General features: G+C 43.9%; 1 protein-coding gene across 6 annotated transcripts; it reads left to right on the top strand.

Annotated features, from left to right (window-relative positions):
* On the top strand, nucleotides 1-27,286 carry TSC1 (TSC complex subunit 1). 6 transcript variants are annotated; one of them, XM_027911616.1, is made up of 23 exons: nucleotides 1-155; nucleotides 6,982-7,044; nucleotides 8,081-8,256; nucleotides 9,151-9,254; nucleotides 9,897-10,049; nucleotides 11,729-11,873; nucleotides 12,890-13,044; nucleotides 13,364-13,437; nucleotides 14,889-15,067; nucleotides 15,516-15,625; nucleotides 15,851-15,974; nucleotides 16,333-16,448; nucleotides 16,768-16,840; nucleotides 18,196-18,294; nucleotides 18,388-18,955; nucleotides 19,194-19,237; nucleotides 19,850-20,016; nucleotides 20,882-21,064; nucleotides 21,401-21,511; nucleotides 21,993-22,115; nucleotides 23,089-23,273; nucleotides 23,380-23,541; nucleotides 24,233-27,286. In XM_027911616.1, exons 3-23 carry the CDS (start codon nucleotides 8,151-8,153, stop codon nucleotides 24,717-24,719), a joined length of 3,468 nt encoding a protein of 1,155 aa, XP_027767417.1. In that variant the 5' UTR covers nucleotides 1-155; nucleotides 6,982-7,044; nucleotides 8,081-8,150; the 3' UTR covers nucleotides 24,720-27,286. The 6 variants fall into 6 exon arrangements, with proteins under 6 accessions (XP_027767417.1, XP_027767416.1, XP_027767415.1 ...); XM_027911615.1 differs by having other exon boundaries at nucleotides 16,336-16,448; nucleotides 23,086-23,273; XM_027911612.1 differs by having other exon boundaries at nucleotides 2-155; nucleotides 23,086-23,273.
* Nucleotides 27,287-27,405: the final 119 nt, after the last annotated feature.

Below are 27,405 nucleotides of genomic sequence, written 5' to 3' on the forward strand. Positions count from 1 at the left end.
GGGGAGCGAGGCGGTGAGGCGGGACTAGGTTTGGCGGCGGAGGGATCCGAGGGGCGAAGCGCCGCGGTGGGAGGGGGAGGCAGGGCCAAGATGGCGGCGCCCTGTGGGCCGAGGGAGCCCGGAGTGGTAAACAGCTGAGGGGAGCTCAGGGACAGGTGAGTGTGCCAGGCCAGCCCACGGCCCGGGCGACACCGCAGGCAGCCGCGGGGACGGAGAGGAGGAGGCAGAGCACAGGGACGGATGGGGGAGCAGGGAGAAAGGGCTCGGGGAGGAGAAAGGGAAGGGGCCGGGGGGATGGGGAAGGCGGAGGGGGGATGTTCCCTTTCCATCCCCTTTCCTGCCTCAATCCGTCCCCTCTCCTTCTCCGGAGCCAGGCTTGCTCTGGGACGCTGCCCGGGGGGCTGGGGGCCTCTGCCCCCCCCCCCTTCGGGTCCCCCCACCAGCCCTTTAATTGTGTGCGGTTTGTCGAGAAAAGGCTCAGCATCCTCCGTGGAAACGCTGAGTAAACGCTTGCAAAAACGATTTCCAGGCTTCCCCTGACTCAGTGACTCGCTGAGGAGGTTCCTTAGTCCGGGGTTGGGCATTAAATGAACCAGTTGTTGAAGTCTGTCCCCTCGGTGAGGAAGGCTTTTCTCATTTCCTTGCTCGTGGGTAGGTAATGTGAAAGTCAGGATGTTGTTTACTTCTGCAGTAAAACATTTTGCTTCCTGTTATCACAAAGAACTTGCAGGGCTGCAGTCCTGAAGTTTTCACCCTTTGTTTGCTCTGGATGCAGCCTCTGTCATTGTTTTATCAGTTTAGTCAGAGCTTCTCTCCTGGCCGTTCCGTGTTGGTTGTTTTTTCTCTTTAATGAGTCTTTTACAAGGCAATGAGTGAAAGAAAGAACATGCCTTAAAGGAATGTATGATTCAAAACCCATGGAAATGACCCAGAAACTGGGATCAGGTTTCCAGAACTGTTTCCAGACCTGCTGTTTCCAGAGAACCTTCCAGTGGATGCCAATCCAGGTTTTCATTCTTTGTGTGGTCTGATCCTGCAGTTTCCTGCCACCAGCTCCTGGGGATAGTTGTTAGAAATCTGTCAGAATTGAAGCTCTACTGAAGTGATCCTGTTAAGTGGAAAAATTCTTCTTCAATTTATAAGTGGGAACAGCTAGAAACTGAATCTTTGAAAACTCTGGAAGTTTTAATAATCACTGCAAACATTGGGAGTGCATCTGTCTGCTGTTGGCTTTGGGAAGCAGCAATCAGATACTCTGCTTATCAAAACCAGCTACGTCACATTCAAGTTTAACCTAAAATCAGGGGCTTAAAATCCTTTGCTCAGTAAGACACTTTTTTGTGTTTGTTTGTTCTGGGTTTTTTAGCAGGCCAGTCCTACGTGTCCTTTGTGGGGAATAGTACAGACTTACCCAGATGAAAATATAGTCAGAATATCTAATGTGTCATGAGATAAGTTTTAATTAAAGTGATTTTATCTCTGGCTGTGTTTAATCCTGGCACCTTAACTCTTTGTTACTTGAAAATTTGCTTTTTATGGTGGCTAAAAAAAAGTAGCGCTATTAAAGGATTCCCATGTGAGATACTCTGGCCAATTGCAGATGTTTTGGTGTTGGAACAAATATTTGTCTTTAGTAGCTATTTGTAGTTTGAAATGGCTGCTGGCTCTTATTTGGAGCTGGACTGCTGGGATGTTGACTTGTACTGATTCCTGAAATTCCTCCAACTGCCAGACACCTCCGTGTTAGTCCTGACAGGAGCTGGGGATGGGATTCCCAGTTAGTGTCTGCATGAGCTGAATATGTGCATACACTCTTAGGTTTATTTTATATTGGGAAAAGGTACCTTTTCCTTTATTAGGAGGAAATCCTTCCCTGGGAGGGTGGGCAGGCCCTGGCACAGGGCACAGAGAAGCTGTGGCTGCCCCATCCCTGGAAGTGCCCAAGGCCAGGCTGGAACACCCTGGGCTGGTGGAAGGTGTCCCTTATAATAAATGATCTTTACTGCCCCTTCCAACCCAAACCATTCTGGGATTCTCTGATAACGAGCAAATTAAAACAAATCGGTGGAGGCAGGGGAGGGGACCAGATTTCATGTTGTGTTGCAGACAGGTGGATATTTAAGAAACAATGTTACAGCTTAGATCTTGGTCTGCTGCGTGGCTGCTGTATTTTATTTTCATGTAGTTTAATAAACATAATGAGGACAAGTAATGATGTTTCCTTTGTTAGCATAAGCATTTCTTTGGGTAGCACGTTAAGAGTAAAGAATTGCTGTCACTTTTCTGGGCATTGTACGTGTTTTGTTTTCACTTTAACAGTTGCACATCACTCGCTGTTGTTCTGTGTAGCGCTGACTTTAATTCTTGGAGCAGTTAAAATGCCTCAGTGAGAACATCAGATAGTTTGCAGTGGTTTCAAGGTTTACTGAATTGCTGCCTAATTCTGGGAATATTTTAAAAGGTTCCTCTTGGGGGCAAAAAAAAAAAAAATCAAAGTACTGCAGAGATTTTGGAGTCTCACTCCTTGTGTTGGTGCCAAGCCTGGAGCTCTCAGTTCACCTGTTCGTGGCTAAAAAAGATTCCTTAGTTGGACTCACCTTCCTTGTGCAATGTTAATTGAATTGGTACAGAAAACCAGGACTTGTTCTTATTTATTTGTTTGCTATTAATATGTGCAGTTGGGTGGAAGGAATGAAATAATTCCCTAATTCCACTGAGTAGCTGGGCTGGTTAGCAGAGCTCCTGCCAAAGGGTGAGGTGTCAGCCCTGCCGGGTTTGGGCTTTTTTAGACGTGGGTTCCTTTTAAACAACGTTCTCTCTGACAGAAATTTGAGGAGTAGCAATTAGCAATAGTGTTATTAGCACAGGAGAGAGTCAGAAGAATCTTTAAAAAATGCTGAATATGGTTATTGGACTTTTGTGATCTTCCTGTTCCCACATCAGTTAAGCACCTGTAACAAAGTGAATATATTTAATATCAAGTTAGGGTCGGAGTCTTAGATCTTAAACTAACCAGAAGAATATTTGCTATTAGAGGCCAGACACCTTCATTCTTTACAGATGAATAAATAAATTAAATCGATCGTACTGTCAGTTGTAGTGATCAGTTTGAGCAGAGGTTTGGAGTTGTTATTCCTGGGTGGTGAAAAAGGCAATAATCACCCATTTGCTTTCCTGGGCCACCAGTGGTTTTTCTCTCTGCTGTCCCTTTTCATTCATTGCTTATGTCACTTCTGTGATGGCAGTGTTTACTGTAACTGGGGGGGAAATATAAAATTGGGTGTTGTTAGGATACTTAAAGCAGGCTTTGATTTTGTGTGTTGGATGGGAGGAGTGAGGCTTAATCCTTCCCGAGCAGCATTTCAGAGATGGAGTGAAAAGGGCTGCTGTGCTGCCAGGGGGATTTTTTTCTCTGGAAACAACAATTGCTGTAAAATTCTTTGTGTCCTCGATGGTGGCTTTTGCCAGAGCAGCACCCGAACACCTGAGCTGACCTCACCTGCAGTAGAAATCAGGTGGAAAAGTGTAAATCTGGAGGTTCTGCGCTTGAGGTGTTGAAATCCCCCTTTTCTCTTGGAGTCGGGGGGGGGAATAACCATTCACTGCCGTGCCCCAAATTTAATTCCTGATTAATGAGGAGAGATAAAATGCTGCTGTTGATCCCCCACCCCCAGAAGAGGCGCTTCTGGTGTGTGGATTTGTGTGTTGTTGCAGCAAAGGCTGCTGTGGGAGGAGGGTGTGTTTGTGGTGTGTGTCCCCCTCCTCCCCACCCTCTGAGCAGCATAACTGGCACTACCAGCTGCTTTTTCATTTGGCTCGAGATAAAAATACACTGAACAGAAGAACATCTTCCCTTGACAGAAATACTTACAGAAGTCATAATCTTTGGGAATACTCTGCTGTTTCTTTCTCTATTTGGCCTTTTCCAATTAATATTTTTACAGCCCTTGCCTTTGTCTCGAGTCTGTAGTTTAAACTGTGTTGTGGTTAAATTAGCTACTGAAAAAAAATAATTTAAAATTGGTTCTTGGCTTGTTGGCTTCTCCTTTCCTTCTGTAAGCTGGCTTCAAGGCTGTGTTGGTACTTAAAATTAATACTTTTTACTAAAATTTGTCTTTATGAGAGCTCTTGAACATAAGAATGAAAGCTCTTGAATATAAGAAGTGCTGTTATATTTTCCAGTGAAGTTAAAATGTTGCATTTCAAAAGGTATTTAATTAGATTTGTTCTACTCTTTACTAACCAAGTGCCCTGGATCTTTCATATAAAACTAATTTTAAAGTTCGTGAAGAGTCAGTGAATCAAACCACGTGGAAAACTTACAGACTTGGTTTTAATCCTGTTCGTTCCAAGTGTGGCTGCAGGGATGTGGAATTTCTTCTAAAGGGGGAATGATTGGAACATCTAGGGATGGAAGCATCTTGTAACTATGTATTTGATCAGAAGGAGGGGGTTGTGATGTGATACTGTAAAGATTCACCACAGATGTATCAATTCCAGATTAAAAAACACTGCGGCATCCAGTGGAGGATCTCGCTGTTTCACGAGGTGGTGGAAGCCCCTTAACCTGCCCTGTCCTTATCTGCAAGATTTGAAAATCACATCCCAAGTTCCTGGTAGGACTGTGATAAATCACTGTGACACCACAGCCCCTGGGAGCTGAACTGCATCTGCCAGAGCACAGCGTTTTCTGACTGCAGTTAAAAGCCTGTTGCCTGTAAAGTAGTTGCTCAGCTGTCTTTGCCTAAAAAAGTGGGATGTGATTTAAGGCTATTGCAGGAATTTCCTGGTCTGTTCATTTGTGTTGGGCACAGCGGAGCTGATGTGATGAGAGGGTCTCAGTCTTATTTAGAATTTCACTTTACAGGAGATCCTGCATTGAAAAACCTGTGATTTAATTTTTAAAATTGCAGTTATTTGTGTATGGTGGAGTGACAACTTTATACTGGGTTGGTGTAACTTCAACAGGTAAAGTTCCACTTGTTGAAGTATTTGTGTGTAATATTGCCCTGGTTTGGAGTGGGGCTTGAAATACTTTTCTTAATATTTCAAATATTGGCTTTTGGAGTGGAGGCTGCTCCACTTTAAGGTACTCCAGGGCATGATTGACAAGTTTAAATAAACGACGCTGGATTTATTGGCACAAGGTCACTCCAGCCATCTGTTTTAGTTGAGGGAGCTCGGGAAATGATCCGTTACCTCCGCGTGTCGTTATCGGGACCGAGCTGGGTTATCAGCCCCGCTCTTATCTGATGGCAGCACAATGGCCCAAATCCTCTTACCTGCTCAACATTTCAACTGGTGTTTTCCTCCATCTGGCTGCAAGTGTGTGGTTGAACCTGACTTCCAGACCCCATCCAGAGGAAAAGCAGAAATAAAAGCATTCTTTTCATTGGTGGGGGAGGGAGTCGAAGAGAAAAAGTGTTGGCAGGATTTTTATGGGGTGAAAACGCAGAGTCTGATGTTCACGCTGCTTTAATTCTTCAAACAGGTTTTGCTTGCAGCTGGCCTGGGGGTGTGGTCATGCCTCCCTTTTGTTAACAAGACTTTAAACAGCTAATTCAGGTTGCTCAGGGAGCTGGTGGATCTGTTGCTTCACCATCGCTGAGCCTGTGTCCTGACAGAAATGGAGGGATCTGTGTCAGTGAGGCCTTTCTGTCTCTCCAAGATGGTGTTCTCAGAAACGAAGGAGTGGATTCTCTGTAGGGAACTGCTTTTCCACACACCCTCTGAATGCAGTAGAACTGTCACTGAGTCAATACGATGTTATAACAGTTACTAGGAACTCAAAAAACAGCTGAGGCCTGAGAAGGAGTAACAAAGTGGAAGGTTGGCTCCTCAGGTTGCACGGATGAGTGGCTTCAAACTTTCTGAAAAGGATGGTGTCACTCTTGGAGCATTGTTTGTCTTCTAAACAGCAAGTGCTTTGAGGAAGAAGTTGAAGCTTGGGAGTCTGCACAATGTAGAGAAATAAAAAAACAGAACCCGAACCCACAGCAAATCCCAGCTCTAATTTTATGGAACCTATAGATTAGAAATCCATTCTGGTTTGAGTAAAAAGTAACTTTTTCCCCACTCCGAGTTACTGTTTTTTTCATTGTCCGAGTCTTGCTTACACCACCAACCAGTTTTAAGTCTGCAGGTTTAAGGTCTTGCCAGCATCAGGCTTGAAAAAAATAGTCTTTAAATCTGAACACTTCAGTGACCAGACTGTGCTGGCTACTTGTACATGAACCTTTATTTGGACTGTTCAGTTGTGACCACTGAAAACTGAGGGTGGGGTGTTTTGTGTCCTGAAATGGTGGTTGCTGGATCACTGCAGCGAGTCAGTCCCTACTGAAATGCCTGTAGTGAGAGTGGTGCCATATTATCACCTTTGAATTTGCAATCCGTGCCAGATTAAGTAAACTGATGTCTGGTGGCACTGAGAAAAGTGACCTTGGGCAGTTCTGCAACTCCGGAGTGATATGTTGCAAATGACAAAGTTTACTGGTGGCCACGTTAACTCCTGCTGGCCAGTAACAGTGTTAAACCAAGAAAGTAAGATTGTCTACAGGTAATTAGAGTGTTATTTAAAATAGAGCACTGAACTGTGGTCCTTGGCTAATGCCTAACAATGTTTAGACTAGAATCTAAAGGCTTAAATTAACTTTTCTAGGTTCAGAATAGAGGAGGATTCTTTGTGTGTAAGATTTTACCTATCACAAATGCAGCTCTTCAGCAGCTTGTGAAGGGTCACAGTACAGAACTGGAGTCTTGTGAAAGCCATCCAGCTGGAGGCAATTGCACAGCTTAACCTGTGAACAGTTCTGGAAAGGGCAGCTGTGCAACACCTTTTGGTGTTTTTCAGCCTAAGGGCTGACTTTTCTCATGCAGGAGGGACGAGGTGAATCCCTGTAAAGAACTGAATGGTGTTCTGAATATACACAGAAAAATAAATTGTGCCTTTCCTTGACCTCTTCCTGCTTTTTTCTCTATTAGTGATCATGAAAGGTGTGTGGCTGACAGCACTGCAGACAGAAGCTCAGCTCGTCCACAGAACAGGTGCTGTATAAACAATTGCAGTAAAAAAATAAAAGATTTTATGTGTAAACTTGGGATGTGTCAGTCTTGCCTTCCATGGGGAAAGTGAACAATCTGTGCTGGCTGGAAGTAGGAGGGAAAAGAAACCCTTGCTGATAAAATTAGGTGTGATGTGACTCCAGATTCTTTCTGCCAATGGAAAAGGTTCAGCACGGGATTTTTATGGGTGAAAAAAAAACTTCATTTTGTGGTAGGTAGATAGATGTGACACCTGAATCCCTCTGATGCTGGGACATGGGAAGAAGCCATCCCAAAAGCCTGAAATGGCTTAGGTTTGTTCCCACTTACTATCGAGGACCTGGCCAGTCGTGTTATCTGCACACTGTTGCATTTAATACTCTCCACAGTTCCTGCACTGCAGAGTCTGTAATGTTTTATTCACCAATCACACAGTTTGTAATGTTTTATTCACCAATCACACACGTGTTGTGCTGCCCAGCCTGTGGTTTGGTGTGCCCAGGGTGGCCACGAGCAGCAGCTGCAGTGACCCTGACTGAGTTTCCCAACAGCTGCAGCTTGGCCATGGTTCAGGCCTTAAAGCCCAAATCTGTTGGTGTGAAACAATGCAGAGCCCAGGGCAGCAAATTCCTGGGCTGGTCCCAGGAGTGGAGAAGGAGCTGGAGGTGTGTGTTTTCTCCAGAGTTTAGTCCACTGTGCAAAGGAAAGGTGGTTTGAGGAGGAATTGCTGTAAGAAGGCAGGAATGGAGGAATGGACTTGAGCTCTAGTTTGCTAAGCTGGTAAGAGAATGCTCTTGACAGTCTAGTTATAATTGCCAAGGTCTTCTGCAAACAGAATAATGTCTTTTTGAGAAAAAGGGAAGAAAACCTTGCTAATAACTCATTGTTTTTTTGGAAACTCTTCTCTTGCAGCTTTTACTGCAGGTGTGCAAACTCAAGCAATCCTTTCAGTGTGAAATGGGCAATGCTGCAGAAAAGAAATCAAGGTGAGAGATTTAAGATGGAAAAGTTCATTCACCTGCTCTCTCTTCTCTCCTAGTCTGGTAGAGAGACACCAATGAGGAACTTCCTGAAACTTTGACCTCCACATTCATGTCAGTACGTGCATCATGGCACAGCAGGGAAATGTTGGTGAGCTCCTCTCGATGCTGGATTCTCCGATTCTGGGTGTCCTGGAAGATATAACAGCTGCATTCAAAGATAATCTCGTTTGTGGTATGTGTCCTTTTATGTAATTCCAGGAAGGGTTTTGCTTTTACACCAGTCAAGGTAGAATAAATGTGGGGGTTTTTTTCTATCAAACCCTGTCTTTGCAAATGCAGCTTGAAAGAAACTCCTTGATACTTGGGTTTGAAATTGCTTTAAGGATTTAAGCTTCTCTTCATTTTGCTTAATGGCATGGCTCCTGGAAGGTCTGTTATGTAATTGTTAAAATACTATTAGAGGATGACTGGCTTTTCCTGGGGCACAGCCTCAAGTGGGAGCTGATGAAACTTTCTTTGTCAAGTGTATCTGGAAAGAATTAGGTGGTATCCACATTATGAGAACTGGTGGGTGGGATTTTGTTAACTCAAAAAACAAAACAAACAAACAAAAAAAAAACCCCAAAACAAAAAAAAAAAAAAACCAAAGCAAAGGAAAACAGATCTAGACTTTCTGAAAAGTGATTGCTGCTGTTAAGGCATCACTTGTGCTGACAGAGCCTTTTCAGAACTTGAGAGCTCTGCCAGTGTCCTTGTCCCTGAACTTGCTCTCCTTTATCTGCTGAAGAGAGAGAACATAAAGTTAGTCCTGAACTCTTTACCTGTACTGGGTAACGTACCCTTGCAGTTCAGCTGCCTCTAGGTTTTTAAGGTTAGACAGTAATTGTTAGTTATTAAAATAAATGGTTGCTTTCCCTGAGCCAAATGCAATTGCTCGAGTGGTTTGGAACCAGGAAATGTAGTTGAGAGGTCTCATTTTCCCAAAGGTCTGGTAAACACCAAGTAGTGCTTCGTGTTATAAATTGTGTAATAGTTGTTTCAAAGTCCTGCAATGTCCCTGTAGCAATTGCTTAGTTTTTAGTGTATTGAGAGTGTTTTTTCCCCTCCCTTTCTCCCCAACTGACAGACCGTGGGCCTGTGCTTGTCAACAACCTGGTGGACTATTACTTGGAAACCAATTCTCAGCAGGCACTGCATATCCTGTCCACGCTGCAAGAGCCTCATGACAAGGTAAAAACAAATCTTGTTATGGCAGATTTTAAGCCTGGGACTGAAGCAGCCTTTAAATAGCACCTCTTAGAACTCTGGGGTTCCAGGCTGGTGTAGAATTACCTCGTGCTGTAGAGATGTAGTATCTCTGGAGTAAGAGTAGTTAAGCTTTAAAAAAAGTTCAAAGGTCTCCATTTCTTGAGTTGCTTAAACTGACCCAATTAAGCAAAGAACCTCCATAAAGGAAAGTTTTCTGAGGGCTAATGTTGTCTCTTTGCAATGCTCCTGCTGCTTGGTCAGTCCTGGATGTGTTGGCCCAAACCAAACTGGATATTTTGAGAGCAACTAAGGATTTTTAAACAGGTTGCGAATGGCACAACAAATTGGCTGCTGACCAGATTAGTTTTTCATTATTTACTTATAAACATTTCCCAGTGCAGTGACTTCTGGACTGACTAGTTTGCATTTGTCTAGCAGCCCTCTTACAGTTATTGCTGTAAGGTTTTGTTTCCTCCTGGATCCTGTGTATTTGTGAAATGCCCACAGTTCCCATCACTCACGAGGGCAAAACTGCTGAATATAGATTGGTGAAAAACAACATACAGCAACTAAATATAAATCCCTTTCCTTTTTCAACCACTCTCTGCAAAACCCTTTTATCAGCATCTACTGGACAAAATTAATGATTATATGGGCAAAGCTGCTACTCGTTTACCCACTCTCTCTCTGCTGGGACACGTGATAAGACGACAACCATCTTGGAAACATAAACTTTCTCAAGCACCTCTCCTACTTTCATTACTTAAATGTCTCAAGGTAAGAGCTCTCAGCATTGTCCATAAAACACCTGATGTAAACGTGGATACTTGTAATGCAAGGCACTTGGTTTCTGGTTTGGTGTCAGTTAAGCCACAGGGGAATTAATGTGAGCTTTATAAAGACCCCTGTTACTGCTGACAGTCTTTGTTTCTAAAACCCACTGTCACTGTGTATCTGTGAGTTAGGAAATTTTATTAAAACTTTTCAAAAGTAAGTTAAAGAAGGCCCGTGGTGAAGTTGATGAGTGTCTTGAATATGAACTTCATGAGGAATCCAGTAAATTCCCCTTGGTGCATTCTGAAGTGGTGCATGCAAGGCAGTGTACTCTACCTGCAGCTTAGATGGGCTGTGCAATAGCTTATTCCATAGTGAAATTACCTTGGAATTAGCAGATTTTTCCTTCTAAGCTACAGACATGCTGGATTACAAGGACATGGCTGTTTCCCCCTGCTTTGTGGGGTTTTCTTTTCCCATCTGCAAATTTGTCAGTTATAACACTGTACAGCACTGCAACAGTGAGTAAAGAATGGAAAATGCATTGAGACCTGGAATGCATAGTCAGTAATGGAATTTATTGTGATAGTGAAGTATTCACACTGAAGTGACATTTAAATGGATGATGTAGCCAAGTGCCAGTGCTCTTCAAAACAGAACCACCACTGATCTGTAACTGCCAAAGGAGCAGCTACAAGTGCTGTGACTGAAACTCCTGGTGAGTTCTGGTACCCTTTGCAGTGGGACTGAGAGAGGAGTGAAGGGAGTCAGAAAGCTGGTAGGAATAGAACAGAGCTGTGGAAGTGCTTGGGATGTGTACAGAGGGATGGGGATGGACAGGGAATGTGCTGTAATAGTTCATGTGTGACTGAGGTAGACATACAGAGGAAGAAAAATCCCTCACACTGAACAGGTCCCATCAGCCCTGGTGGCTCCTGGGAGGTACCAAGAGCAGCTCAGTAGCACCTTACCCGTGTTCTGTACACCCTGTGCTGCCAAAGCACAGGAGCTACCGAGGAAATTGGGCTTTAAACTGGGGAAGCAAGTGGGGACTCCAGTGGGAAAGAGTTGGAACATTTTCTGTCTCCTGTCCTAAAACCTGATTCCCTGATACTGTTCCACATAGCCAGAGGCTTTCACTGACACATCCCTTCCTCACAGTCCAAGCCAAGGCGTTGTAGCATCCTTGGATTATTGCTGGGTGAAATATCCATCAGCCAGAGCCATCAGCCAGCTCAAGAGGAAAGCTTTTGACCCCTGTGTTGGTAACTCGCCAACACCCTGAACACCCTGGGCAGATGGGCAGTTCCAGGGACTCTGAGTGCTGTGTGTTCTTAGCTCTGGGAGGGAAGGAAGGTGACACATAAGATGCTTCACATACCAGTAATGTGTTTTTTTTTTTTTTTCCACTCACCTGTGGAACTGTGGTGATGTTCCCTTTTGAACTCAGTCAAGTCTTTGTGCAGGAAAGCAGCAGAGTAGGAACAACAATCCCAAATCTTGGAGTTGTTCTGGATGAGAAAACACTCAGTAATCTTGGATCATTAAGCTGTGGTAGGGTTCAGAGGGACTGTTTCAACAGAGAACTTTTTCCATGATGATGACTCAGCCTTCACTTCATCCTTGGAAAAAAAATGAAGTTCAACACTTTTAACTAATGCAGGTTTTTTCCCTTCTTGCAGACTGACACAGATGTAGTAGTACTCACCACAGGTGTCCTAGTGCTAATAACCATGTTGCCAATGATTCCTCAGTCTGGCAAACAGTACCTTCATGATTTCTTTGGTATCTTTGGGCGTCTCTCAGCCTGGTGCTTGCAGAATCCAGGTGAGATTTCAACTTTGTTGCATGCAGTTGTGGTTTGGCAGAGTCCCTGTGACTTGTATGCAGTTCTTTTGTGAGGCTCTTCATGGTCTGAGATGATTTTAAACACAGAAAATGATGTATTAAGCCCACAAGCTGTTCTGTTCTTCAGTAGCATCGGGGAGTTCTTTGCTCAAAATTCAGAAGTCTCTTAGATTCTCCCATGTGGTGCTGTTACTACGTGAAGTTTCAGTGCACCAAAATGCTGCCCTGATGACAGTGAAAAGCAGAGATTGATCTTACTGGCCAGAGAAGGGAAAATGCTCCCATTTGAGGCAGATGATTTGGGAATTGGAGATTCCCAGATTAAACGGGGAGGGGAAAGAATCAACGTATGAAGAGTTTATTTTAACGTGCAGCTAAATAGTCGTGGAAGTGTTGGTAAAACTGGTCTTCTCATTTACAGCCTTGGCTCTGCTGAATTTGTTGAGAGGGGTCTGACACCTAACCCTGGCAGTGTCTGTGTGTGTGTGTCTCATGGCTGAATGAACAAATGCTGTGTTAAGCACATAGAGGTGCTATTTAGGGAGCAATTCTGCATTGCAAGTAGGATTGGAACTTTAAGATGGATAGTAAGATTCAAGTCTGTAGTGCTTGCTTTTTTGTGGATACAAGCTTTTAGTTTTTATCTCTGAGGTAAAGCAAGCCTCAGTTGTCTTTTTTTAATCATTCTTACAAATTTTGGCTCATTACCTAGAGGGGTTTTGGGTTTTAACTTGAATAAAAAGGTGTGCTTTGAGAATGACAGGACATTGTTGTAATTAATGGTCCATATCTTAATTTTTGCGTTTGCTGTGAGCTGATGAATAAATGTTGCCTGTTTTCTGGAAAGACTTCACAGTTTCACTAGGAACTCTTTGTATCTCAGAAAGCTTGTCCCAGCTAACATTTCAAATTTAAAAGTTCTTTTGCTTTGCATTCTTAGAAGCTTTTGTTCTTTCCTCCAATGTAATGAAAAAAGATTTAACTGCTTTTTCCAGGTCACGTGGCAGAGATTTACCTTGTCCATCTTCATGCCAGTGTTTATGCTCTCTTCCATCGTCTTTATGGAATGTATCCTTGCAATTTTGTCTCCTTTCTGCGTTCCCACTACAGTATGAAGGAAAACTTAGAGACCTTTGAAGAAGTAGTCAAGGTAAAATGCTGCTCATCTGTATATCATCTGCCACAAGGAATTCACAGCCATAGAAAGGCAGGGATTTGCCAGTGAAATACCAGAAATGTGCCAGTTTAGCTGAGGGCTGCTAAACAAAACAAAAGATTAAAAATTGGACTGAAAACTCAGCTGGGAGCGAGATGAACTCCTGAAGCCGTGATGGGAATTGGCTTTATCTGTTAAATGCAGCATTCTGAGTGATGGGGATCAGTGGTTTTCTCATGGGTTCTGTGTAGCTCAGTGCAATCCAGAGGTGCTGTGCTGGTAACACCTCCCTCTGCTTGCTCTTCCCCCCCAGCCAATGATGGAACACGTGCGAATTCATCCAGAATTGGTGACTGGATCCAAGGACCACGAACTGGACCCACGAAGGTATATAAATATCTGTTCACTCTGCTCTTAGGAGAGGCTCTAAATGAGCAGCTTTCAGTGGGGTTATTGCAGGTGTGCAGCAAACCCTTGGCTGTGCCAGCAGCACTGTGTGCCCAGGGTGTTTTGCCACCCAGGTTCTGAGGCACACCAGGTAAACACGTAGACTTTCTTCATCCCAGCTTACAGCTGGATGAACAAGCAAAAGCTGTTGTGAAAGGCCATTAACAGCAGTGTTGAGGTTCAAAATTGGTCTTGTGTCAGGGATGGAATCTGTCTTCTACTAAACAGTTGACTTTGTCTTATTTTTATGACTTAATGATCAAACATCCTCATAAAGTTCTAAGAGTTTGCTTGTAATGAATAAAGTGAATCTACCAGGACGTGCTTCATTGGCTTAAGGTTTGGGTCATATTCCTTTCAGTTCTGTTGAAGAATTTGGGATTTTAAGTGTTTAAAATGGCTTCAGTGTGTCTTGTTTTGGTACCTAGATATTGGTTCATTTAACAGATCAGTTCTTTTAACAGGTATGTCTTAACATTATCAGCTGTATTAGATTTCTTTAGCAATAGGCTCATTTGCCTGCAGCAGCACCACTTGCTGCTTTTCTCTTGTCTCCACAGGCCCAGCCACTGAAGAGGAGAATTTGACTCTTGTTGCTGCACTGTAGTGCTCTTGCCCTGCTTTTCAGAGCCACTAGGAAATCACTCCTAACTGGGAACCCATTGAGTGTCACAATGCTCAGTTTGGCAGGGGGGAGGGTGGCACCACTAAGGAGCACAAAAATTGGCACAAAACTACCAGTGGAAGCCTTCTGATTTGGTATCTTGGACATAGAATATCTTACTTTCAAAAGCGCTTTAAAAGACAGCCTTCTGGGCTTTCTGTTCTTTACAGTGAACTTCCATGCCCTGAAAATGTTGGGCAGATCTAATCTGGCTGCTTGATGTAGTGAGGAGTAGTTTTCAGGATGAAGGAGGTAGTAATGTGATATAAAACCCTCAAAAACATTCCCCAGACTTGGGAGGAAAATCACAGACCTGAAACTGGCATTGCAGATGGTGTTGGCTTAAATAATATAAGATCCCCTCACTGCTGGCATGTCTAAATTTTGCCTACCAACATCTGAGTCCTAGCTGAGCTGATTTCTCCAGCTGCTGAAGCTCAGGATCAACCAAGTCTTCGTGTGCTGTTCCTCCTTTCCAGAGTGCTCCATGGCAGACCTTTGTGGATCTCTGTGTCCAGGCTGTTTTGTCTCCTCTTTGAGACCCCCTCTTACAAAGTCATCTGATTGCAATTTCTGTGTGGTGCCTTGTTCCAGTTGGGCTGGGAGCGTGCAAAGCTGCCTGGAACAAAGGAGCCATCCTGCAAGCCAATTCCTCCTCTGTCCAGGAACTCTTGTTTTTAACAATCATTGACTAACTTACTCTTTTGGATCCAAAAACTGTCTGCAGGTGGAAAAGACTAGAAACTCATGATGTTGTGATAGAATGTGCCAAAATCTCCCTGGACCCTGCAGAAGCCTCGTATGAAGATGGTTATTACTCTGTGTCTCGAAAACTCTGCACAAGCTTAAAACATCATCAAACTGACCCCAGTGCCAGCTCTTACATTGACACACAGAGCAGCTATGGTAAGACCTGTCTGATGGCTTATCAGTACTCAGTTGCTGGAGGAAAACTGGCCCTAGAGGAAAAAAAACCAAATCTTACTGATCTATCCCACTTAAAGTCTGATTCTTAGGCGGCAGAAAATTAAAAAGAAAAAATAATATAGATACATGTTTTGTACATGTTCACAACGTTGCTTTTCCACTGCCTCTTCCTCCTCTTCCTTTCTCCATCCCCAAGCAGCCAAACCAACCTAAAATATGAAGCTGTAGTATGTTATATATTCAATAGATACTTTTTTAAGCTGCAAGAAAAGTCTCTTTTTTGCTAGCTACAAATGTCTGTGTTGAATGGATTTGAAATGCTTTGGTTAAAAGCCTTTAAATCCTAGCCAGAAAAACCATGGAGTTGCATTTGATGTGTTGGATACATTTAAATTTTAATTAATTAATTTTTTTTTTAAACTTTCAGGGACTTCTACCCCGTACTCCACTCCTCGGCCAACACTCTCACAAATGCCAGGGCAACTACCTCAGATCCTGAGCCCACAGTCCTCGAGGCTGTCAACTGAGCCACAGCAGGTAAAGCAGAAGATGAAGCACAGCAACCTTTCACGCTTTGCACTTTCCTAGTTTCTCGTGACAGTCCTAAAAATTCACGTTTCTGAGAAGTGCTGTGAATTGTTCGGTGCTTTGTGCACGTTTCAGATTTAATCCCCCACTGATTTCCTGTGTGAGGACCTGGCTTTGGGGGCTTCCCATGTTCCTTTTCTGAGCTCTGATGTGTGTTTTGTCGCTGTGGCACAGGTCACCATCTGGAGCCCTTCTGCAGTGTGTGGTATGACCACCCCACCCACCTCCCCTGGAGTCGTCCCATCAGAGTCATCCCAGTCCGCATCACAACCTTACAGCAAAGCTTTTGGCACCTCTGGTACGTGCTGAGTTTGGGAATTAGGCTTTCAAGGTTTATCATAATGCAAATTCCGGCTGTAAATTGTACTGTCAGCCTCTTAAATAGGAATGCCATCTGATAGGCTTGAGTTGTGCCTCCTGGGAACTCCTCACCTAGAGCGGTGCTGGTGCAAACACTGAGAGGGGAAATCCAAGAATTCAGTGCCAAAGTCTGAAGCAGCCTCTTGGAAACTGTGCACTTTTTATATTGATAAACAGTGGAAAGAGATTGAAGTAAATGGTTGAGATAGTGTTTAAACATACAATTCTTCACATAAAATAAATCAGCTGAAAGGAGGAAGGGGGAGCCTGCTGAGAAAACTTGTGCTCCTTTTCAGCAGGGGGGAAAGGAACACCTTTGGGAACACCAGCCACATCTCCTCCTCCACCCTGCACTTCAGATGACTTTGTGCATGTTTCACTCCCTTCAGCTGCTGCCACGCCTCCTAAAAAGGTATTACAAAATTCTTCTGCCAAACTAATCTGGTTTTTTTTTCATTGACTTGCCTTACATGCAGTGACCATAACTGAGAAAAAAAATCAGAGTGACTGGTTTATTAAAAAAATGCTGCATCTCGTTGCAAAAACTCATTTTCTTCTAAGTTTAGACAACAATTGCCACTTCCAGTTGCACAGTTTTCAGACTTCTTACATGGGTTTGCTGTTTAAGCCATCTGTTTGCACTAAATGTGTTTCTGTGAAACTGTCCAAGAGCTTTGTTTCCAACAATACCTAATGCAAATCATGTATTTCGGGTTTGTTTTGTTTTTCAGGAGGACAAACCAGATTCTGGGAGGCCTTTACTGTACCGACAGCAAAATGTCATAAACAGCGATAAATCATTGGGTAAACTCCACTTTCCTCTCCCCATTGCTTGTTGTAAACAAATCCAGTTTTATTGACACATGTTCCAATTCCCAAACACTTTTCCACAGGTTTTTATCTTTTTTTTTTTTTTTTTTATTATTTTTTTTATTTTTACCCCCTGAGTTCTTTGTAGTTCCAGGATCCTGCCTTAAGTGTGATTCAACTTAAAACCTTGTGGAGCTTTTGATTTCATTTTAACCATTCACCTTCAGGAAATAGATTGCAGGGGTTTTTTTACCTGGCTCTCGTGCATTCTTATGCATGTTTAAATATACACTGAAGGCTGAAAAAGGATATTTATTTTTTATAAAAGCTGATTCTTTGGGGATGAATTTTTTGTAATTAGAAAGCAGTAAGCTGTATATGAAGTCTCACTTCAGCAAGTTTTATGTCACATGTCTGGGTCAAACTGTAAGGATAGATATGATGCTCCCTTTTAAAGGCTTTTGGAAAAACTGTTTTTCCTGTCTTCAATTATATTGCTGTACTTGAACCTTTTTTTAAAGTCCTGTGGAATATTGAAATCAGCAGTGAATGGTTGCGGAACTCAACTTTCAATAGGTAAATCTAGATTCCATTTTCCAGTCTCTGTCATCTACACCTGTGACAGCTGTAGGAAGGCATTTTGGCACTGTATTTGAGACTTCTGTGCTGTGAATCTTTACTGCCTTCAAAGTGGAGATGACAGTGAAATTTAAAGCTGGATTTCCTTGGTGTAGTTGTGTAGGAACACTGGAATCTGAACTTTCTGAATTCCAAGTTAAGAACAGGCAGGGTTTTTCCCTGGGCTCCTGACCTGTGACTGAACTGAGCGTGAGGTTTCTGTCCCGTGTGCTCTGGTGTCCCCCTGGCAGCTCCCTCAGGGTTTTGATCAGTAGCCACATGTTGGCAAGTTTGTATTACATCAGATTGCTAAATTTCCTTTATTCAGGCAAGTGCTGTGTCCTTGTGGAGCCAGAGCAGAAGCTGAAGGGAAGTTAATGTGAAGGTGGAAGTACAGCCACGCTGCACATGAGCCACTCTTTTTTATTCAAGTTACCTAATGGGTTAAATTGCAAACAGCACATCCTTACAGAGGCTGTGCAATAGCAGATGTTAAGTCTACAAGATTACATTTTGGGGTCAGGACTGACCTGTGACTGATCCACCTGGTTCCCACATGGAATGGAACAGCAGTCAGGTAACTTCCTCCTTTGAGGAAGCATCTGAAGGAGGGACAAGCTTATCCCAAGGACCTTGCAGCAGTAAAAGACTTGTGTTTTGTGCTGTGCTAAGGCTGGAGAAAAGAGCACCTGAACAACTAACTTGTTGATTTTCCTTACCTTTTTTTTCAGACATCCCCAGCAGTAAAAGTTCAGTAACCTTAAGTGATCTTGCGGAGTTTTTGGGCGGTTTGTCATTTGAAGACAGCGCTGAAAAGGACAGAGAGGAAGGTAATGCCTGTCACCCTCACCCACATCTGAGCTAAGGACATGTCTGTAGTGCTGAAATACAAGGTACATAACGGTGCTCCCCCCTCTCCTCAGATGCAATATCTAAAGAGATCTCGGAGATCACCACCGATGCTGAACACATGGTGCCTAGAGGAGGGTTTGACTCCCCGTTTTACCGCACAAATGAAAGTCTGTCAGGCTCTCAGAAGAAAACCCACTCAGCCGTCTCCAGTGTGCAGGGACACAGCCAGACCTCTGAGCCTTTAACATCCCTGGACAAGCCTGGGCCTGAGAACGCACGGGAAACACCCAAACAAACGTTTACTCCCATAGACAAGCCCTGTGGAGGCTCTGGGGAAAGCCCTGCTGGGAACAGGGAAGGAACCTCTGGGGAGACGAGTATCCTCACTCCCAGCCCGTGCAAAGTACCGGCACAAAGGAGGGTGGTGTTTGGGAGTGGGCAGCCTCCCCTCTACGAGCACCTCTTCGAGGTTGCATTACCAAAGACTGCCTACCTCTTTGTTGGCAAGAAGACTGAGGAGCTGCTAAAGAAAGCCAAGGGAACCCAGGAGGATGACTGCATGTCCTCGACTTCTCCCGTGGAAGTGCTGGACAGGCTGATTCAGCAAGGAGCAGATGCACACACTAAGGAGCTGAACAAGTAGGTGACTGAATATATTACTTTGCAAGCTTCCTTGTTACTCCTTTTTTGTCCTGGCTTAATCCTAATAGCTGTGCCTGAAAAACAGCAGCACAGTTCCTCCTTATTCTTTTTATACCAGCTGACCTTAATTGTGCTTTTGCCAGGCTATAAGCTCTTTTGAGGTGCACATTCTACTTTCAAGTGACTTGCAGAGCGTTTTTATATTTAAACTTAATGCTGCATTTTCATTTTTCAGACTGTCTCTGCCAAGCAAATCTGCTGACTGGACTCACTTTGGAGGTGAGGAAATTTCTCCTGTGTTTTGGCAATGTGTTCCTCTATTATTAGACTTGCTTGAACAATGACCTGCATACCTGTGTTTTTTATAACTAATGCTGCAAAAAGATGGTGCCCTCCATTAAGCCGTGGTCTATCTACTTAGCAGATAGGTAGCTGTGTTCCAGTGAGATGAGCTGCTATTTTTCATCTTTGAAAAGTGCAAACTGCCCTCCCCACAATTCTAGACACTTCTGCTTTTGACCATTTCAGACCTACTGGGCTTCAGAGTGGTGCTGCTCATCCAGCGCATCCTTCCACCTCCTCACTAACAATTGAATCTAAAACTGATGATTGTTTTTCTTGCTGCTTCAACCTGTGTGTCTGTCACAGTATTGTGCTCTTGGGCTTCTGTGGTGATGGTGAGCTTGCCTTTTTTCCCTTAGGAAGGGGAGGAATCCATCTGAAACACACACACACGTTGCTTTGGGAAAAACGTTTACAGTTTGAAATTTGTGTCAGAGGTCAGATAGAGTAGATGGATTTTGAAATCTTAATTTTTCACTTCAGAAAACACTTCCCATGTGTGGAACAGGGCCAGTGCAGTTCAGTAAGCTCTTCTGTGTCCCAATCCAGGCTCTCCCCCTTCGGATGAGATTCACACCCTGCGGAACCAGCTGCTTTTGCTGCACAACCAGCTGCTGTACGAGCGCTTCAAGAGGCAGCAACACGCCCTGCGCAACCGCCGGCTCCTGAGGAAAGTCATCAAAGCTACGGCTCTGGAGGAGCACAACGCTGCCATGGTGAGCAGGGAGCCAGCTCTAGCACTGATGGAAACACACTGGTGCTTAACAAGTGTTAATTGGTCTGGCCAGCGTGCCACTCAGTTAAAAAAGAAGCCTCATTTCTCACCTTGCCGAGGTCAGTGTTAGTGGAATGACTCGGGCGCTGTCATTAAGGGCAGTAGTTTCTAATTGACTTCAGGCAGCTGAATCAGTGGCTGCCTTCATGCTTGACCCCTGCCAGCATTTGCCTGTGGATAGTTAAAGGCTTCCCTGGTAGTGGAGCAGTTGTTCAATACCTGGCTAGAACGTCATTGCATATTAAAGGAAATACTGTCCATTTGCTCCCCAGTTGAGGAATAATTAGCAAAGACTGAAAACTCCAGTGTTCTTTTCCAGAGGTGTTCTCTCTGTTACAATTTGAAGTTACAAGTGCATTGAAGATGTCTCATTACAGATTTAGGTGTGTTTCATTCTGTTAATTCCATCAACAGTTTCATCTTCTGGTGATTCACTGCAAGAGCCAAAAATAGACTTCCAAATAGATTTTGGAAGACAAACTGTTGTTTCAGCTGTGAAGCCCAAGGCCCCACTGAAAGCGTGAGGGGCAGTGCAAAAATGTGTTATTGCTCCTCGTGCCTTTGGATGTGGCTGTGAGTTGTCAGCCTGTCCACTCTTATCACCATTTCATCTCCTTTTCAGCCAAAAATAAACCAAACCCCAAAAGCCTTAAAAACATGCCCTGTATAAAAGTGTTCTGTGTGTGGAAAAGTGTTTATCTGCCCTGCTGGTGATGGACAGCTTTGCTTGGCTGGGCCTTTAGGACAGGTGTCCTAACTCATAAAGCAGGTGCCTTTTCTGATGCTTCATGTGGGATTCTTAACAGAAAGATCAGCTGAAACTACAGGAGAAGGAAATCCAGGCCTTGAAACTGAGTCTGCAGAAAGAACAGGCGAGGTACCACCAGTTTCAGGAGGAACATGAGAATATAGTGGCTCAGCTTCACAGCCAGATCAGACAGCTGCAGCACGACCGGGAGGAATTCTACAACCAGAGCCAGGAATTGCAGGTATGAAGCACGAACAAAATTGTTGTCTACTGACTGGTTTTAAAAATAACCTTCTTAATAACAAGGCATGAAATATCTGAGAGAAAGCTGCATGTTTTGTTAGAGATGTAGTCTTAATTCACAGCGAGGCAATGCATAATTGGAAGTGCTTTTTATTGCTGTTTTGTCCTGTCTGTGGTTTGGAAATAGGAAAAGGCAGAGATGGTTTGGGGGCTTTCACAAGGGCTCAGTATAACTTGATTTCCAGTGCTGGGGGTTACAGCTTTCCAGCCCTGTGCCCTTGCTGTCCTTGGTGAAGTTTCAGAACCCTGAGTAATTTTTTTGTCACTTGAACAGACCAAGCTGGAAGACTGCAGGAATATGATAGCAGATCTGAGGTTAGAACTGAAGAAGGCCAACAACAAGGTGTGTCACACCGAATTGCTGCTTAGCCAGGTTTCTCAAAAGGTAAGAAAAGTCAGTGCTCCAAGGGTCCCTTGATGTCTTTCTGTTTATTTCTTTGTCTCATAATTTTCACCAGGTGCTTTTTTTTTCTTGTTCTGAAAGAAACCTGTATTTAGTTCTTTAGTCTGATATTAATTGCACAAAAGCAGCACAGAAAAACGTGTTTTGGTGAGGAAACTCTGAACTCAGTTCAAGGGCTTCTGAGTCTTCTCAGTTTGGCTGCTTTTTCCACAGCAGGAGTTTGCAGGTTGAGCATTATGAACTTGTATTAAATCTTGCCGTTTTAACCATCTTGTTTATGTCAGAAGTTGAGTGAAAATTCACATTTCTTTATGAATACTTTTTTATTTAACACTGTTTACGATGCACAGTCTTTATCTCCCTCCTTTTTAAAAATCCCCTGTGAACACAGTGCCTGTCAGCTGTGACTCTCCTGCTGAACCATCCATCCCAAGGTTGGATCCTGTTCTCTTTCTCTTTCCAGCTTTCCAACAGTGAGTCAGTGCAACAGCAGATGGAGTTCTTGAACAGGCAGCTGCTGGTTCTTGGGGAGGTCAACGAGCTGTACCTGGAGCAGCTGCAGCACAAGCACACAGACACTACAAAGGTATTGCAGAGCTGCAGGGGGAGGACTTTTGGGGAGGCTTCACTAGAGGGCATCACCCAGCATTTCCCAGCCTCGGGTTCAGAAGGAAATGCCTCATAACTTAACAGATAACTTTGTCCTGAAATTGATTTTCAGGGCTTTGATTTTGCTTTTGATCTGTTCAGATATCTGTGTGCACTGTAGGTTTAAGGAACATCTTCAGTGCCCCTTCTGAAAGCTCAGAAGGAGTGGTTGGGGTACACCTGAGGTCAGTTTTAGCTACTTGATATAAATTCTTAGCAATTTTTTTTTCCTGAAGACCAAAATTTTACTGTGCTTGTAATATAATTGACAGCAGATTGTTAGTAAAGTAATGAAGGGCAAAAGGGCCAGAATTTGGAGAAAGATCTTAACCAGGATTTTACTGCTTTTTGTGAGGTGCTGCTTTAAAACAAACATCTTAGTCTTCTCACTCACTCATTTTCCTATTAGAAGTTAGCAGTAGCTACACTAAAACTTCTGTGGTTCATATGGTTTTACTTCCTGACTTCAAAGAAACCTTTTTTTAATTAGAAGCAAGTAAATTACCCAACAATATAACTGTTTCTGCGTGAGAGAAAGTAATTAAAGAAGGTGAATAATAAGCCAAAAAAAAGGGCTTTTACTGCTGTTTAATGAATGTCATGTTGCAAAAATGGATTTAGAATGGAGTTTGTCTATTCTAATCCAGTGCAGAACTGGCAAGTTTGCTTTGATGAAAAGAGCTTTCCGTAAGGAGCATTAATGTGCTAATAAATTCCAGTGATGGGGAGTTATTTTAACAGTGTACATCCTCAGCATAGCCAGTTTTCTATATCTGTTTTTAGAAATGCCGCTTTCATTCTATCCTCCTTTAAAACCTGCCTATTTATAACATCAGAAACACGTCTGAACACCAGTAAAAATAACACACTATCAAATTATGCTTTAACTTTGTGTCGTTTGCCTCGAGGAGGTTGAAATGTTGCACGCTGCCTTTCGGAAAGAACTGGAGAAAGCAAAGTCCTGCGTTCAACAGCAAAGCCAAAGGCTTGATGCTTCCCAGAAAAGGATAGCTGAACTGGAATCTCAGCTTGCCAAAAAGGACCACCTCTTCCTGGAGCAAAAGAAATACCTGGAAGATGTCAAAATCCAAGCAAGGTAGGGGCTTCCTGTGTAACATTTTAGCTGTGCTTTCTCATGTGCATTATCATAATTGAGGCAGACTCTGGAGACATTGGACACTTTGGTTTCTTTTTCTGTTCAGAGGTCAGCTGCAAGCAGTAGAAAGTAGGTACAAGGCCCAGAAAAGAATCACACAGGCATTTGAACTGGAGATCTTGGATCTGTTTGGGCGTCTGGAGAAGAGCAGCCTGCTGAAAAAACTTGAAGATGATAAAACAGAAGCAGCTGAAGCAGCAGAAGAAAGGTAAGGGTAGTTATGTAAAATAGGCAGGACTCAGGGCACTGGGTGCATCACCCCAAAATATTCATGTTGCTCCACCTTTCACAGATTGAATCTGTTTCAGGACTCTGCCCAGGTTACAGGGAGTCCTTGACAACACTTGGAAGTGCTGATGAAGTACTTCTCAGATAGCTGGACTGTTACTCAAATTTGAGAGAAACCTCACTTTAATCTACAAATTGTTCTGCTGTTGTTCAGTGTTTGTTTGTTTTACATCTGCCTGCCTAAAGCATCTGGGCAGTGCTGTAATTCCCTTCAGATTGTGCCTTTTTTCCTACACCAAACTCTGCCACAGCATCAGGGTAATCCCTTGCACTGCCAGCTTGTGGTGATCACTGTGCTTGGGATGGGTAAAGCAAAGATCTCCAGTCCAAAGAAGATGTCCAGGTCTCTTCCTTTGCTGTAGCAGATCAGGATCCAGTTGCATTCTGCTGGGGGATTATTGTTTTGGACTTAGAGCATTGCATGTTGCAAAGCTGAGTGTGTGACACTTCTGGTTACTCCTGCTTTGCCACAGATCTATGAAAGGGAACCTGTTGAAGTACAAATTCAGTAGCAGAAATGGAAGGTGATCCAAGCAACCTGCCTTGGCCAGTTTTCCCTCTCCATTGTTTATGATTTCCTTGACACTGTATCCTCCCTCCTTCCCAAACAGGGTGGATTGTGGTAATGAAGATACAGTGGCAGGAAACAGTGAAGAAACCATTGGCAGGAACGGAGAGACCAAACCTCCCAGCACTCGAGGCAGCAGTAGCAGTAAGGGTGGCAGCAGCAGCGAGCTCTCCACCCCAGAGAAACCCCCGAACCAGAGGCTGAGCAGTCGCTGGGAGACGTCCGTGTTGCTGGAGCCCTCGTCCACTGTCCCTCTGACTGTAGGTTCACTCCCCAGCTCCAAGAGCTTCCTTGGAATGAAGGCACGAGAATTATTTCGCAACAAGAGCGAGAGCCAGTGTGATGAGGAGGGTGTGCCCACCAACAGGCTGGCTGATGCTCTAAAGACTGAACTATGTAAAGATCCCAGCGTGGAGTCGAAGGCCCCTCCGAGCCCCGATAACCTCAGCCTCTCGCCCAAGCTCCAGGAAAGCAGTGTTGGACAGCTTCATATCATGGACTACAATGAAACCCATCATGACCACAGTTAAAGAGGAAGATAGTCAATCAGTGTTATTTTCATATTCTTGGCATAGAACAGGAGGCGTGAGTGCAAGTTTAACTAAAAGCTTTTATGTTTCTTTGGTCTGAGCAGTGGCTCATGCAGCGGAGCAGGATCGATGGCCAGGAACGGAAGGAGGCTGCTGAACGAATGCAAAGTGGATTTTTGGGTCTGGAATTGAAATGCCCAGCCTAACTCTTGCTTCTTTCTCCAATTCAGTCCTTAGCAGTGTGTACTAATTTGAAGGGACAACTGGTAGCATTTGCAAGTATTTTTGCCCTTTCTCCCTGTCCCCGGTTGAGTGGCTGCGTTGATGAACTTGAGTGCAATATGAGGCCAAATTAACATTTGTGAGTCTACTCTGAATGCTTTGTATTTCCTTGCAAGCTTCCAATTTAGAGCAGTTGGTTGTGCTGCCTGTCCAGGTGACTTCGGTTCCTTTCATCCTGGAAAGAAGCAGCACTAGAATTTCCAGTGCATTCATCTAAGGGTCTCTGTTTTGCCTGTCCATTGTCCCACATCCCTCAGTCTTCATTAAGTTGGAGTCTGATTGAATACCAAAATGTTTAAAAATACTGTACCTCTGCAAAATGATTCACTCTCCCTCATTCATGATCATTGTTTATATTGTCCTTAACATTTCCTGGGAAGTTACATTTGAACAGACAAAAAGGAACTGGAGCTTGTAATGCAGAAGAGACCGTAAATGCTGAAGACTTGTTAAAACACTAGCTTCTGATCTTCTTGGTATTTTAAGTGTTTGCCTGACAGACTGTTACTGACCTCAGACTGGTTCCTATGGGAAAGCAATTGGGGTGGGAGAAGAGGGAGAAGGAAGCTTTACTCAAGTAGGGTGAGCATGCAGAACCTGGATGTAGAATTGCAAGCTTATGAAGATCTGCAGAGGAGGATTTGTTTTCTCTAATCAGGGAAATGTGCTGCCAGACCCTCCTTCACAGTTCTGCTCTTTGTTCCTGGTCTGAGCGAGACCACCGTGGTTTGAGTCCAAGCAATTGGCTTCATTCTTCCTGGGAATACGTTCAGAATATGGTTTCCTCGGAGTGCTCTTCTGCTCAGGCTGCAGCACATTTTTGAGCTCAGCAATGTCAGTTTGGCTCTAGGTCTCTCCCCTTCACCCTCATCCTGCTTCCTTAGAAGGCAAGGCTGAGGAGGAATCCTGCTCAAACCGGGAATCGGAATCCTGGCGGAAGCCTTTCCGTGTTAATCAAGTCAATGATGAGCCTTCTGTGAAGGAGGATTTTGGGATCAGGGCTTGTCAGTGGTCAGACTCAGTCTCCTTTGTGACAGAGCAGAGGCTGCTGTTAGGAAGGCAGAGTGCTTGTTGTAAATGTTGGATGTGTGTGGGGCCGGCTGTGCTCGGACACGTCGGGCTCCACCGTTACCCTCACACGTGGCCTCTCCTCTGAAACTGTCTGTGGGTGGCAGCTGCTGTTCAAGAATCGCCTCACATAGAAATCAAGTCCAAGAACACTTGCATTTGTAGTTCAAATCCCTTCTTAACCTTGATAGGAACGAGGCTGTCAAAGCAGCTGGCGCTGTGCTGGCTCGCTCCTGACAGGACTTCCCCCCCCTCCATTTTCCGCTTCTTCCGTAACACCCAGGGTCTAAATACATTTCTGCCCATCTTAAATTATTTTCCGTGTCCTTTGGGTTGGTCAGTTGGAGCCCTGAGAGTAGAGGTTGAACTTCAGTGGTTGTGTCCAAGCTTGACTCTGCATGGAATAGAGAGTAGAGAGTTGGTTGTAAGTGCCAGACTGGTTTTGTCGACATGTCTTTAGGCTTTCTCAGACTTAGCGGTAGCAAACGTGGTAGCGTGTGTTTCGGGAAGATTTGGAGGTTTCCTGCCCCTTTTCCCCACCAGATCCCAGCCCCAGGGAGGGAACGGTTTGCACATTGCCCTGGTGGGCTGGGATGCTGGACAAGCTCATTCCCCATCCTGCCCTGCCCAGCCCGGGGGTGTATCCGGCGTTCTGAGGAGAGGTGGGTTTTGTGTCGGTTCCAGAAACGCCCTGGCAGTGATTCAAGCTCATTGAGAAGGTGGCTTTATTCTTCTTTTAAACAGGATTTTAGCACCAGGATAGTAATGGAAACCACTTTCGGTTTGTTTATGGACCACAAAAGATTATGGAGGAACAAAAATTTTTTGCAATTATTTCTTTTTTTTTGTCTTTTTTCTTTTTTTTTTTTTGGTAAGTCTAAAAATCGTGGATCTGCTGTATGTAGTTAACTTGCAGTTTGTTTGAAGGGGTCCCATCAGTGAAGTGGAAACAGATTTTTTTAACTGACTGCTTTTAGTTAAATCTAAAATTGCTGTCTTTGTCAAGTTAATCTGTTCCCTGCCTCGCTCTTTGTAAGCATGTTAAACAATCCACATTAAATGCCATAAATATGAAAAACGAGGAAATGGTACAATCGTAAGCTAAAGAGAACTTAAACCAAAAGGAGGTTTTTGCTGTCCTTATTAGAATGTTCTAAAATGTCAAGGCAGTTGCTTGTGTTTAACTGTGAACAAATAAAATGTATTGTTTTGCACTACTCTGTGTTAAATTCCCTGCAAGCCGACCTTCCTGGGACCAAAACATGGAGTTTGGTGTCCAAACATCTTCCCAGTTGTGACAGTCCAGAGCAGGTCAGTGCTGCTGCTCCTCTGCACA

This window comes from Empidonax traillii, unplaced genomic scaffold, assembly GCF_003031625.1.
Source record: "Empidonax traillii isolate 1590-97213 ecotype Southwest subspecies unplaced genomic scaffold, ASM303162v1 scaffold34:size3740991, whole genome shotgun sequence".
NCBI lineage: Eukaryota > Metazoa > Chordata > Aves > Passeriformes > Tyrannidae > Empidonax > Empidonax traillii.